Genomic DNA, 14,750 nt, shown 5'->3' with positions numbered 1-14,750 from the left:
AAAGATCCTTACAGGCAGTGAAGTTCCATCAGAATTGATCAGATACATCCATGTCAATGCTGGTGAAATTGTGTGGCTAAGAGGAAGTATTGGGTGAAGGACACAGCCAGATAGGTTTTGGCAACAGGATGGAAATGTAGAGAATATATATATGTTTCCTGTGTATTGATTTCTGGTTAATAAACTCCTTTAACAGAAGACAAGACATGTCTGTTACACTTGCACAGAAGTACACCTGTCTATCTTGTGACTTAAACTCATGTTTTGTGTGACAGAATGATTGTAAATTATTAATTTGCTATTAATTGATTTGTACAGTTTTTCAAAATTTGGGTATTATGTGGGGTACTGTATCTCTTTGATTTTTCTCATGAGCTGTGTGCAGGCTTATAGGCTATTTCATATTTTTTGATGTACTGTGGCCTTTGACATATCAATATTCCACAGAGTTGTAAATACAATAGCAGAGGCCACATGTCATATCAGGTAACTTAACTGTTTTATGCAAATACTCAGAAACTAGTAATAGAGGTAAGGAAAAATAAAACTTTACTGTATTTCCTCTCATCTTGTATAGATAGCTTAAATTTGGAAAGCAATCTATTTGACGTTTTCCTTTCAATGACTATATTTGGGAAAAGGTGAAATATGGCATTAATATTAAATAGTAGACCTGAACGCACTGTTTCTGTGGAGTTCAACATCTACTGTACGTATACTATTTAACAATCAACGTGACCAATATGTAAAACTTGTTTTTTAGTCTTAAAATATATGAAATTATGTAATACCTCAAATCCCTTTGCTTTCTGTCCCCTATCTCATCTGTTTCCTCTATGGTCATTTACATATTCTTTGTTTCACTTCTTGCAAACTTAATCTGTGGCACGTCTCTGGGCTGACTGACACTGGTCAGAAGAGTGCTGTTCTCTCTTTAGCCTGTGGCATTGAAATGGATGTTTTCTGTATGTCTGTATATATGCTAATGTATACTTTATCTTCTCTTTTCCTTATTTGGTGACAGACTTCTCTCTGAAGTGTAATAAACAATGTGCTGGAAGCTGATTTTCTTGGTTTTTTGGCTCCAGGCTATTGTAGAGAAATGTCATCAAGTGGAGAGTAGTGAGGAGTGATACCAAGAATAAAGATAGCAGGTCTTCTGAAATAGTCTTAGATGTTTAATATTAACTATTTTGACAGTATTTTTTCAGTTTCTCTTCAATTATTGTATATATGGCTGGTTTTATTAATCTAATTGTAATCTATTTACAATTAGGTTAATAAAACCCAGTCATAAATGCTTGAGATTTTTTATCATAATGAGCTGAAATATTTTTGAAGAGCTAATGCTTCTTCTGTTGAAGAGCTATGTTAAAAAAAATACTGCCTGTTTATTGAATGCATTATTTAATTCCAACCCTGTATGATAGCAATGGCAAATGAATCAAATTGCATGCTCCACTTTTCCTTTTTTGCTTCCTAAGGAAGGGATCTTAGTTTTCATTAATATGTAAGCTATCTTGAACAAAAAAAATCACAGAATATGCTTGTTTTAAGTAAGCACTTCTTAGATATCTCTCAATCTCTCAGAGGATGTAATTTTTAAAAAAATCTTGAATGTGTTTTAAACAGGACAGTCTTCTATACAAACTGGATCTAATAACTTGCTCATGCTGAAAAGAATATCTAAATAAACAGCTAAGTGTGGGGAATATTGCTTCACTGCAGTTTTATGCTATACAGTGCACATGGGTGATGATAAACCCTTACATTGCCATGGATAAAGACTCTGTATCAGTGGAACCTCGTAAGCTATGAGCATTTTCACACACTGGTATGTTTGGGAGTGAAGAATGTTAGCTAAGGTCATCTTGAAGGGTTGCTTTGCAACTGTAACAGCATTGTCCACAGTCATCTGTTGCGCACTAGTAACCTGATGACTTGTGATTGTCTAGTTTCCCTTTGCTGATGAAACACCATCGCAAGACTTACTGGTAATTGCTAATTATTAAAACAGTACTATTAGGGTTATTGATGTGTCCTTTGGCAGACTGTATATGTCACTTACATACAAGTTACTACACTTAAAATTCAGGATGACTTCACTTTATAAATGATTTCCAAATATTTCCAGAAAATACCTCTGTCCTGAGGTGGTAATTACTTGCAGTAACAATCTAAATTGGAGACTGTATGATGATTCTCCATTGGAAACTAGTAATAGAGGTGCTAACTCTGCTCTTCATTTGGGTTTTATGCTGTATTTGCACTTCTAAGATTGTAGCTCGCTTTTCCCTTGCAGTAGTCATATAGATTAATTATACTTTTTTAAATGTTCATTACATGAACTGAATTTTCTTTAATAGGTGAAAAGAAGGAGAAGAAACAGCAGCCAGCAACTGGAAGTGGTGATGCAAAACCTGTAGATGTTTCTTGTCTAGATCTTCGTGTTGGCTGCATTATTACTGCCAAAAAGCATCCAGATGCAGACACTCTGTATGTTGAAGAAGTTGATGTGGGTGAAGCAAGCCCTAGAACTGTTGTCAGTGGTTTAGTGAAACATGTTCCTCTGGATCAGGTATTGAAAAAGTTACTTACTGAGAGCTTTTCCTTTCCTAAAGTGTCTTTAAGGCCTCAGTCTGTTTACTAGATGTGTTTTCATTCTGCTAAATGATTTTTACAGTCATGAAAAAAAAATAAAATGCAAATGGAAGTAATGCTTAACAACATTTGCCAGTAAATGGAAAAGTACTGTTACCACAAATCAGTTTTTCTGCTTGCAGTGCTTCTACCCTGGGATCTTATTCTGACTCCTCTGTGATGCCATTGGTGGGCAGTGGACTCCTAAACCAAAGAGATGTGACTCTTCCTATTAGGTTTTCTAGTATGTAGCAGGGAACCCATAGAAACTTTTTTGCTCTCATCCAGACTTTTGAAACCTTTGCCTTCCATCTCTCTTTACAACCTATTGAAGTGTTTGGTGTAGAGTAGAGCAAAGAGTATGTAAATTTAACTTGGCTGGCAGTGAGTGGCTTAACAGTGGAATACAAAATGCATATTTTTACTTCCTTGTCTGGAGTAGAGTCTGCCTCCATGCTTTTTTAATTGATACACTTCTGTGTTTGACATGGTATACGTATGTCTGTGGAACAACCTAGGACTTAAAGATTACATTTTCCTTCACACTTCTAGAAGGTTAGTGGAAAGGAGGAATTGACTGAAGGCTGCTTCTTACATTCAAGAAAGCTGGGCAATTAAAATAATGTTGTATAGAGCAACTGCAAAATGGGTCATAAAAGAACTGATCTTGGTGTGGAAAAGCTACGTTTTCTCCCATGCCTTTTCAATCCCTATTCATGTCCTGTCCCTGTGTTAAGACTGGAAATGTAGGAGTTGTGAATGTTGTTTTTAAGTTACAGAAAGTTACTGAACTGAAAAAAATGACTGAATCCAATAACTGTTCTTGCACTGATCACCTGATAGTGTCCAGTTACTGGATTTGCAGTGGGTAGAAATTAAAATTGCTCATTTTTAGCAGTCTACTCTCAAGAAAAAACATTTTAGAAGACTTTCTAAATAAATTGACAGACATTAAGTTCGTAATAGAGTGCAGGGGCAGTAACAGTCCTTTCACTTTAACCTGCTTTCTGTCTGGCAAAAATAATCTAAAGTACTCATTGACAGAGAATTGGGTTTTGTTCTTGCACATTCTTTGGGAACAGTTAGTGTGTCTTGGTTTTGCAAGTACTATTGGGCAGTAGATTCTCAGTCAAGCTTCCATATTTTTGTGGGTTTTGAGGTGTTCAAAAATGTGAAGGCCTGGCATGTAACTATGTTGTATATTTAAATAAAAATGTATATATATCAGATCAGGCACTATAGATGTAATTCATATATTCAGCTATTTATGATAGAAGTGTTTGAGGCTGTAGTATTTGTATCCTGTCATACTACTTTTGGTTAGGAAGCAGAACGTGTATCTTCATTAACACTTCAGTATGCAGCACAAGTTATCTATGGGTGCAAAAACTTCTTACATGCCCATTTATATATGGTATGTTGTGGTTTTGTGCATCACTGGTGGTGAAGCCAACTCTGAAGTTGCACCCTCAAGTATCATGTTTAGATAGATACGTCTGTCATCAGTCATAAGGATATGGAGCTGAAGCATGGGGTGGACCGTGCCGATGCTGAGCTCTTTCAGGAGCTGCTGGGGACAATTGGGGAACATTCTGAAGTGTCAGCAGCAATTGATAGCTTTTTGCTACTGCATTTGCTTTTTTGAGGGGAATCTCTGTGTGTTCCTAACACCAATACCTGTCTCAGGCAATCATTCTTGAAATTCAGACAATTCTCAAGTATTGCTTTTTTTACCTCCCGAAATTCCCTCTAACCTAGGAGATCTTGATGTCAGTGATCAGAAGTGAAGGACAAGAATGGAGGGCATGTATCTTAAACTTAGCAGGAAGAAAAGAGGCCACCATCAGTCTCCAGAAACACTATCCTACAAGCATTCTTTCTGAGAGGGTGCATTACAGCTACATCTGTTAAAATTATATAGTCTTATTTTTATAGCAGAAACTTTTTCTTGCTACGTAGATGGCTGCATCTTTTTTCTCTCTAGATCACGGTTTAAGGACTAATGTTGTTCACTCAGGAATTAACAAATGGTACTGCAGTTCTAATTTTTTTTTTTTTTTTTTTTTTTTTTAGCTAGAAGGATAATTACATTCTTTATACATACTTTTGAGCTTCAGTTTGTGTATTCTGCAGGGAAAACGTTTCTATAAATCTTAAGGAACGGTGACTGCAGCATGACCCAAAACTTATTGATACATTCAGTGTAATGTAAGACACCTTTCTTACAGCAAAGATTGTTTTTCCTCTGCTTTGGTAGAGTTATGCTTCAAGGCTATATTAAATGCTACTGTTTCTTTTCAGATATGAAAAAAATAGAAATATATGTGTAACCAAGCTTGTGACTTGTAAATTGTGTTTTGCTGGCAAACTCAAGATCCAGAGGAGCATGTATAATTGAGAATGACTTTTTCTTGCTGCTGGCATTCCAACTCACTCTGGTTTTGAAGGCATCAGCATGTTGGTTTTACTCATTTTCACTTGCCATTGCAGTCTGTCACAGTATCTGATTTTGAGATACGGAAGGATGGTTAGTTGATAATCACTTATACAGGTAACGTCAAGAACTACCTAAGAAAAAGAGCAATTTAACACTTGTGCTGCAAGAATAAGGCCTTGGGTTTTCTGTATGGTAAACTTCAGGATTGCATTGTCCTTATTTGAGTTTCTTTGCTTTATTTCTTCCCCCTCCCTTGCTTCATTCTACCAGCGTGTTGGGAAAATGCATTGTTTTATTTTGAATGTAAAGTAGCTGGGTGTCCAACCACAGAAACCGTAACAACTAATATTTTTGTTGAAACTAAATCAGTTTCTTACTAGTTGAGTTGTCAGTTTTGAAGTTCCTGGATTTCTGAAGCAAAAGGACTGGCTCTTTGGAATACCAGTGGAGGTTGTTACTGTTCTAAGGAGATAACATTTGGATTTCCTTTGCTTATTCTCAGCTTGCTTACATATGAGACACCTCCGGAGATACCAAAGCCTTATCAGTTCCCTGTAGACAGAGATTTGCTTTTCTTTGTTTCCATTTAAATGTAGAAATTTGCCCTGTTGTTCTTAACCAGAATTTGCTTTACTGGATAATAACGCATATGCAGAAGGAAACATGCACTTACTGTCTGTCTGTGTTACCTTCAGCTGCTTTTCAGTAACACCATGCATTTCTGATAGAACTTTTCATGTAGTGGGAGTCGGGTTGTTTCTTTTTTTTTTTTTTTTTTTTTTTTTTTTAATTTATTTTTGCCCAATCCTGTCTATCTGTGAGGAAACTCCCCAATTTATTTTTATACTGACTTTAGAGAAACTAGATTTTCTTCTATTCCTCTAGTTTATGGGGTTACAGAGAATAGCCATCAGTAGAATTACTGGAACTGACTCTTTGTAGCTGACACATGTCAGGGTTTTATTATTTACTGTAAAAATACCTCTGAAGAGCAATGCAGATAGAATGATACCCAAACATGAGACTCTTTGATGGTTCATAAACAATGTGGTTTTTTGCACTTATGTGTGAATACTGAGGGGTTTACTATTGCAATTGAAACCCTGTTTTCTGCAAACATTACATAATAAAGTAAGTCACTTCTATTAACTTTTTAAATGTTAATTTTAAATATTTTTCAATTATTTAATATCAGTAGCTATTAATTACATAACTTATAAAATAATAAATGTTGAATTTTAAACAGTAATTAAAATTAGCACAACCATCATCTTTTAAAAAAGAAAACCACTAAAAACTTTTGCATTGTTAGGAAGAATTTAATTAGGTCTAGTTGCTTACTTAGGGAATTGTAATTTATCTAAAGACAGTTTAAAAACTGAGCCATTTATAATAAAAAGGAAAGAAACTCCCAACCCTTGAAACGGTTTTTGGATTTCTGAATTGCACATTTTGTATTTCCATGGTAAGTGTGTTACAATTCAGCATTTACTCCATTTTTCACTGGACAACTCTTAAGTGGTTTAAATGTTGTTTGTTACTGGTGTCGGGTTATTAAAGTTGTGCATCTGTTGCTGTGTGCTTCTCTCATCCATGTCAAGGTCTTTTCATTGTAATTCTGTTGTTATAACGAAATAATTGTAGTCCTCCAAAGCATGTGGCATTTAAGTACTCACATCCTTGTTTTCCTCCCACCAAGATGCAGAATCGGATGGTAATACTACTCTGTAACTTGAAGCCTGCAAAGATGAGAGGAGTAGTATCTCAAGCAATGGTGATGTGTGCCAGCTCCCCAGAAAAAGTGGAAATTCTGGCTCCCCCAGCCGGGGCAGTACCTGGGGATAGGATCACTTTTGAAGGCTTTCCTGGTAAGTAGATATTTGGGAAATTGGAGGAAATGGGTATGCCATGGTGACCTCAATGCTGAAGCAGATAAAACAGTATTTTAAAGTTGGCTGCCTTTTTTGTCGAGAATTTATGAATTGGTTATATTCAAACTTTTTTATTATTAGCATGCCAAGATTGTGTAAATAAAGGACTAAAAATATCTAACCACCTGCCAAAACTTGGAAAATACAGGAAGTAACTGTAACTTGAAAAAGTTGTATAGTACTTTAACATAGAATTAGCCACTTTCTCGATAAGTCTCAGTAAGTACTTCTTTTGAAATGTATGGACAAACATATTTGCCTGGTGCAAGTTACAGTAAGCAAATCTAAAGCATCTTTCCCGATGTCTTTTCCCTCTGGTAAGGGATGAAGTAGTAAGTTCCTGATTCTAGCTTCTGGCCCTAATGAAAGTGTCAGAACTCGAGTTAGGCTTTTTTTTTTTTTTCCGAGGAGGAGGAAGGGATGGAGAGGATTGGAGGGGGGTGGAAATCTCCTATTTATGAGAGAAACATATAATATTCAAAATATCAGGGGTGTTTTGTTTGTCTGGGAGGAAATGACTTTTTGGGTATTCAAAGACAGACATTGGACTTCTTCTCACTTAATTAAATCAATAAATCTGGGGGGGGGGGTGTTTCAGATTATAAGTAAGAAAATAATAAAATTTAAACTTTCTCAAAAGATAATTTTCATCCATTTTACCACTTCTACCTTCCACTCATCTAAGAAAATTATTAGTTTTCAGTCCTGCACAATGATAACTCAAAAAAAAATCACAGATGTAACGTGTTAGTGAATCTTTCCCTCCTACCCAAATGTTAGTTCATTATTCTCACAGGCTGAAAGGGATATGGTTGGATTCAACTTCTCTTGTTGCTCTCTTTCCTAGCGCTGTTATCTTGTTATCTTTATCATGGTTTTAAGTGTTTTTCATCAATAGGTGCTGGTTCATTAGGGTCCCATTAAGAAAGGTGCTCAGACTCTGTGAAGTGTCATTTAAAATGCTATTTCTTCTAGCTGATGCTGAAAAGAGAGAATAGTATAAATAATCTTAGATTGCACAGATGATGGGAACCCCAAGTTAGTGCAGCATCAGACAGGCTTCTGATCAACATGCAGCATGAGCTATCGACAGGGAGCGAAGAGATTAACTGTTTTTGGTCATTCAAGATACTGTATTTTCGGATTCATTTTGACTGTCAGACAGAAAGGAGGCTTACCTGAGAACTCGATGTTGCACTGTTGCATAAAGGTGAAGACATGCAGGTGGCTTAGGCACTGGTACCACTGGGAGCTGCCTGCAGGCTTCTCTTACAATCAGCTGGCTAGGTTTATCCTTTGCCCCAGGAATTCGTGCAGCACAAGACAAGTTCAGACCTACTCAGGTCAATTGTGTGGACCACAGAGATGTTGATGAACAGTGGTCTTTTGGTCAGGATCACTGCATCACTTCACCTTAAGAAGTGGTCTAACTCCCAGTATTTCCCATATTGGCTAGAGTTCTCTGTGTGTACATTTATCAACAAAATATTCGGGATGAATTTGTTGCTCCAAAGTTGACTTTCATGTCTGTAGAAGATGGTGTAGCTTTCTGTTTTCTGCATATTAACCTTTTAAGCCATTGCACCTCTGAGAATTTCTAGCCATACAGCAGTGGTTTTATTTAGGAACCTCTTGGCAAGCTTTATGCTTAAACAAATTTGCATGAAATACCTTTCATAATTATATACTTATATGCATATATATAGATGTTTTTGGACTTCTTGTGATTGAAACTGATACTCTAAAGAAATACTGTATTTTGGTTGGCGTATGATAAAGGAAGCAGTGGTCTAGGTGTTTTTAAACAGGAGGAAAGCTCAGCTTGTTGTGGTTTAATGGTGTGATTGAAAATACTTTAAAATAATACTGTGTTTAAGAACGAAATCAGTCTTGAAGCATTTTTTCCAATTTTAGTTTTCTGTATTAAAAGTGTACCAAGCTTGCTAGTTGAGATACAGAGTTGGTAATCTGTGCAGAAATCTGAAAGGCTTCAGCAATTGCCTTGACTAAAGTGTAGGAATACTCACTCATAACTTCAAGTAGTTACCCACCTACCCATGATTAAAGAAAGACAGATTAAATGTTGGATGTGTGACCTCTGTTACATGTAATGGTATACTCATATTGCATTCTGTTGCTGTAGAATTGAATGTGCAACAGCTAGCATCAAGCTGTAGAGTAAACCCTTCCAGTGTGTAAGTCTGGTCATCTGGGTTTTATGAGAGGTGGGGGAGGTCTTTTTTGTTTGTTTTTGTCTGACGCAACCTTACTCCAAAATTACATCTCAATTAACTTCATATACCTGGTATTTGAAAACAATGTGAGAGTAGTAGTGCTAGTCTCTGTTTTAGCCAGCATATCTAGTTCTTGCCCATGGCTAATGATGTAAGTTTTCTGAAAGTAACTAAACTATTTGACTCCAGGGTTTTTACAGCAAAAAGGTTTTCCTAGAGCAAATCAGATATAGGAATATTGGTTTTAAAATTATTCCCAGCTGTTAAGGTATACAGGTAGACTGTTGACGTTTTGATTCTTAAAAGTCAGAATAAGCTAAAGGTGATGTGAAAGTTGTACTAGTTCTAAAGTTATGACCTGCAGTTTGAGAGACAAGGTTTTGTATACTTACATACAAACTTTTGTCAGTTTCATTCTTGAGGTGGAGCTCTGTCAAGTGCCAAATGAAGGCTCTTACAGTCCCTTTGGAAAGCCCTATATATCCAGGGCTATAGACTGTAGTCTGAAATGACTGCTTTTTCCTAATGTTTCATAAATAGCTGCTCAGAAAAATCAGTAGGTATGAGATTAAAGCTAATAATTCACTTTGAAAATATACGTAATGCTTAATAGTGCAAAGTGAGTGATGCATCTCCCAGTTATGTAAAACTTAAACAATTTTAAGACTTGTGATTTTGTTATTTTGAAGTGAGTAGGAGAAAGCAAGAAAAGCATTGATGGATGGAGACTTAAAAAATCCTTTTGACATCTGCTTCTGTAACAGTTTGTTGCATACTTGTCTTTTGCGTGTTGTCTTTGTAAGCAAAGATATTAATACTGTTCATATGTAGGTTTTTTTGTGTCCTTCAGGTTTTTGGGTTTTTTAAAATCTTTTAGCTAGAGATTGTTGCCACTTACCAACTTCTGGTGGGTTTGGTTCCCTGACTCCCCTCCTCACCTAGTTCCTTTTTCATGTTTGGGGGGTGGGGTGTTTGGTTTGGTGTTTTTTTTTCTTTTCATTTTTTTTTTTCCTCCCGAGGGAGGGAAATTCATTGGGAGACTAGAAAACTGTTTCCCAATTTTTAATGGTGTTGTAAATCTGTATCTTCTACTTATCTGTTTTTCTGTTCAAGTCTTAGGTGCTTCTTAGCTGCTGTTTACTCAAAGGCAATGTGGCACTTGACTGATACTGTTATCAGGAGGATAGAATCCTTGCTATGTCAGTTGTTATTTAATTTCAGTGCTTAATTGTAAGCATTTATATTCTGATCTAATTTTATTCTCTTTTAAAGAGTAGTTTTAAAGCATAAAGATTCAGTATGAGTCCTTGAAATCAAAATAGAAAGGACAGCTGGGTCTTATTTTAGTTTGAAGTATGAAAGCCTATGAAGCAACAGAAGCAACAATAAAGCAACTCTAAAATGCACACAGCTGTTTATCAGGCAGCTTGGAATCAAGTTATTTTTAAGCCTTCTCTTTCCACCATATGAAATATTCATGAGATGCAGGCTAATTTTCCTTGGTCATTTTAGTCAAAGTAAACAAATGGTATCTAGATTCAAAGCAATTGGACATTTTTTTTTTTCCTGCAGAAACATGAGAGTTTCCCTAGAACCATCTTGAGTGTTACAGAGGAGTGATTTGATAAGGAATGCTGTTTGTCTGGAAGAGTGTTATTTTTTGTTTGGTTATTTGGTGTCATTGCCCTTAGGGGAACTTTAATACTGTTTTATACTCCAGTACTTGAATCTTCAAAATCTGTTGGGACATTTTTGTATTAAGAACTTTACAAACTTTCTAATTTTCCGTTGAAAGGGTCTGATTTATAAGCCATAAAAAAATTTCTCCATTGCATGTCTATACCTTCGTATACTATATACTCTCATATGCTATCCCTCATATATAGTAATTGCCATAAGACAGCAATAATTGTTGGAGTTTTCACAGCCAACTGTGAAATTTTCTTTCTAATTGCAATATATTTGACACTGACAAAACTTTGCTATGCAGAAATACCACAGTAACAAATCGGTTATTTAAGTTACATAATTAAATAATTATTCTGGTCCAAGAATCCCTGGCAGTTCAGTTAATAACTATCCATTAAAAAAAAGTGCTACAACTGGAGTACAGTGGTTAGCCTGTATTTAACAGGTTTCTTTAATCAAAGCTTTGGTATATGGGTGCTTTCCTTCATTTGCATAGTTACATAGTTGCAGTGGGCTAAGTGATACTAACTTCTTTTAAGATTATATGTCACTGCATCTTTTTTTTCCCCCTTCTTACACTGAGATATATTTTTTCATTAGTTACTAAGCTGTTACAAAGTAGAGAGGTTTCTTGCTTATTATGATGATTTCTTTATTGAAACTGGTAGACTGAATGACAATTAACAAAATTTGGGACCTCTTATTTGCTTCTTTTTATGTAAAGAGAGTGGGAAGCTCATTAAACCATTACAAGTTTATTTTATTTATAGAAATCCTTCTAAAGAATATTTTCTGGGAAGAAAGAATTCAATGAGGAGAAGTCATAGGAAAATGCACAGCCTAAAGCTCTGGTAGTATTTAAAATTGGTGCCTGTGTTAATCTAATATGAGCTCACCACAGATCCCAAGGGAGCTTGATGCAGGATTCCAAAGAAATTTATTAACATCCAAAGTGTGTTTTTTATAATAAAAGTCAGGGTTTTTTTCTTACTGAAAAAAATCACTTGCTTTTTATATTTGAGGAGGGGAAAGGAAATGCACAATGGATCATTTTACATTCTATTTAATGATTTTATTAGTTCGTATGCACTCACTTTGGTCTAAATCCAAGTTTCTCTTTGTTCACAAATGTGAACATTGAGCAGGATTTTTGTTTTCGTGTAAATGTGCAGTTAGCTCTAAATGTTTAATCTATTAACGGTATTACTGATTTTTCTTTTCAATATTAAGTGCACTGTGGTTGTGAAATAACTCGACTGCATTATTGAATCTTGCTCTGGCAAATCGGGCCTAGTCTGCTTCTCTTACACAGTTGTAGAAGCTGCAGAAGTTAGGTCTATCTACAGGCACAAGTAACTTACTCTTGAGAACATTGAGAATGTGGGTAGACTGAATCATTGAAAACATTTAAAGGAGAAAAACAATAAGTCGGGCTGGAATGAGAGAAAGTTATTTAACCGCATGGTGGTCAGCCAGTCAGGAATACACCAAGCAATAATGAATTTCAACTAGCTACTGAAAACACATACGTTAAAATCCGTATAGCCTTACAGTTTTCCTTCCTGAAACTTTGGGGACACTGAGTAGTGGAAGATGAGAGTACTTGATGTTCTGCTCACTTGGAGAATTATTATTTATTTTTTTTTAGGAACTTCTGGTGCCTCTGAGAGGACCTCAGGGAGGATATGTTTACTAGGATTTGTTTTTTGATTATTGCTTGTTCTGGAGCTTAAGATTTTAATAGTTTTTGCAGAATGGTGCCAATGTGGCACTCCAAGCAAGTAAATTGCATCTAGAGAGAGTATATCGACAATGAAATAGCATCGGATCCCTTTTGGCATTTAAATGTGCTCTAATGGTATTTAAAACAAATCTGGTGTTTTTTTCTATTAGTCCTGCCTATATTACACACAAGTAGTCAAGAGCACCCAACAACATTATGATTAAATAACTTCTTTAATAAAATCACTTTTCTCTTAAGAGAATCTGCATTGTATTAGAATTAAGATAGGAAAATTACTTGACTTTTGAACAGAAAATTATTTTACAGTGAATTGGTTGTCTTGCTTTTTCTAGATTATGTCAGCAGACATCAGTTTATTCAGTATCTTTACAGCAAGAGAGCTTATTTAGCTTAGTTGTTTTGTTCCTATATTTTTGCATTCCATGCTTATTTAAAAATAGGAGAAAATATGACTCTGAAATACTTCACTATTCAATGTAATTTGTTAACAGTATTTCAGAACATTAGTAGAAGAAACCTGCATTTTGTGGTCATTAGAGATCCCTAAAATAGTCAGATTTGCTAATGTAGTTAGAATGTCAATACCTCTAGGCGTAGGTAGCTTATCCTGATGTATACATGGAAACAGGGAACTGAGATTTACAGAGACTGGGGACATAATTGCTAAACTGTAAGCTGACCCTTGATGCTTCTGTTATTTTAGGCACCAGAGCTTGTCATCAAATAGTACAAAGAACAGCAGAACAGTGTTAAAACTTGAGGCTAAAATTATATGTCAGTATCCTAATTTTGGACTATTCTTGTCTTAAGTACAGTATTTCTCAACTGTAGGGGCACCTGCCAAATGCACTTACTATTAATTGCTTATTAAAAAATCATTAATTCCTAAATTTAACATGCTGATGAACCTGTGTCTTGGTGAGTAGTGTATTTCTGTGTTCCACATCTACTTAATTTTTAGGAATCCTTTTGGTGTCTAGTAAATCTTGTAAAACAACAGCCAGAAATGGTTTGATTTCTTCCTTTTGCCAGTATTTGTGCTCTGTTACTTACAACCTTTTTTCCCCCTGAATAATCAAGTTTTTGAGAGAGGTTCTGGAGATGTTTCCTAGACAATCCTAATTCTAATTAAAGTTTTCATTTTGAGAATTGCAGGTAATGTGTCCCCCTCCCCTTAAAAGTGTGTGCAGTGATGCTATGTGGTCTGTTACATGTGTGCGCATACAGAGAGCTCTTGCTCTGCCTTCTGTGTTGCGTGCTATTAGATTATTCTTTGTTTTGAAACAGGAGATCCTGAGAAGGAACTTAATCCCAAGAAGAAGATTTGGGAGCAAATCCAACCTGATCTTCATACCAATGACCAATGTGTTGCTACATACAAAGGAGTTCCATTTGAAGTGAAAGGGAAAGGAGTCTGCAGGGCAGAGACCATGGCAAACAGCGGAATTAAATAAATAAATTGTTATTAGAAGCTTTTTCAGATGTTGAAATGGAAAGTAATGCAAGCACAATAAAAAACATGAGTATATTACCCCTCTGAAATGCATGGCTAATACCCTTTTTGTTTGACACCTCTTCCAGAAGTACAGAATGTGTTGTGCCTCCAACGTTTTCACAATTCACTCATTCACCATGCTTATTATCTTTGAGGTTAAATGTTGTCAGTTAGCCACTCAGTGCTCAAGACTTAATTGCCAAGGCTTTTGCATGATAGAGCAACAGGAAGGCAAGCATATTTTTTGACAGCTAAAAGGTTAAAGGATCTGTGGAGCAAGAACATCTAAACAAGGGAAAAATTCTGCCATGTTCCTTCTCTGCTAGCTGCTCTTCAAGAGGTGTAGGACTAGCAGTTGGTCAGTGAAGACCACAATTAACATTCTTCTAGTAACCTTTTAGTAGCTTTTCTCCTCTTCTTCCAAGCAGTTCTCAGGTATATTATAAGCCTCTGCAGCTTTGTTCTTGGCTGTGCTGTCTCAATAGTCTGCAGACTACAGTAATGGGAAGATGAAACTGTGGCCTGTGCTCTAACATATACAAATGGACATACTTTCATGTCCCACAGTTAATCTGTTACA

At 35.8% G+C, this 14,750-nt stretch overlaps 1 protein-coding gene across 3 annotated transcripts in view; it reads left to right on the top strand.

Annotated features, from left to right (window-relative positions):
* AIMP1 (aminoacyl tRNA synthetase complex interacting multifunctional protein 1) overlaps window positions 1-14,217 on the top strand; it is a 39,342-nt gene extending 25,125 nt beyond the window's left edge. For all 3 annotated transcript variants that reach the window (XM_080374069.1, XM_080374068.1, XM_080374070.1), the window contains exons 5-7: window positions 2,367-2,578; window positions 6,777-6,945; window positions 13,963-14,217. In XM_080374069.1, coding sequence (XP_080230195.1) covers window positions 2,367-2,578; window positions 6,777-6,945; window positions 13,963-14,129 — 548 coding nt within the window. In that variant the 3' untranslated portion in view covers window positions 14,130-14,217. The remainder of the gene's footprint in view (window positions 1-2,366; window positions 2,579-6,776; window positions 6,946-13,962) is intronic.
* The last annotated feature ends 533 nt before the right edge of the window (window positions 14,218-14,750 follow it).

Source organism: Falco punctatus (assembly GCF_963210335.1).
Source record: "Falco punctatus genome assembly, chromosome: 1".
NCBI lineage: Eukaryota > Metazoa > Chordata > Aves > Falconiformes > Falconidae > Falco > Falco punctatus.
This window is presented reverse-complemented; position numbering and strand designations above follow the sequence as displayed.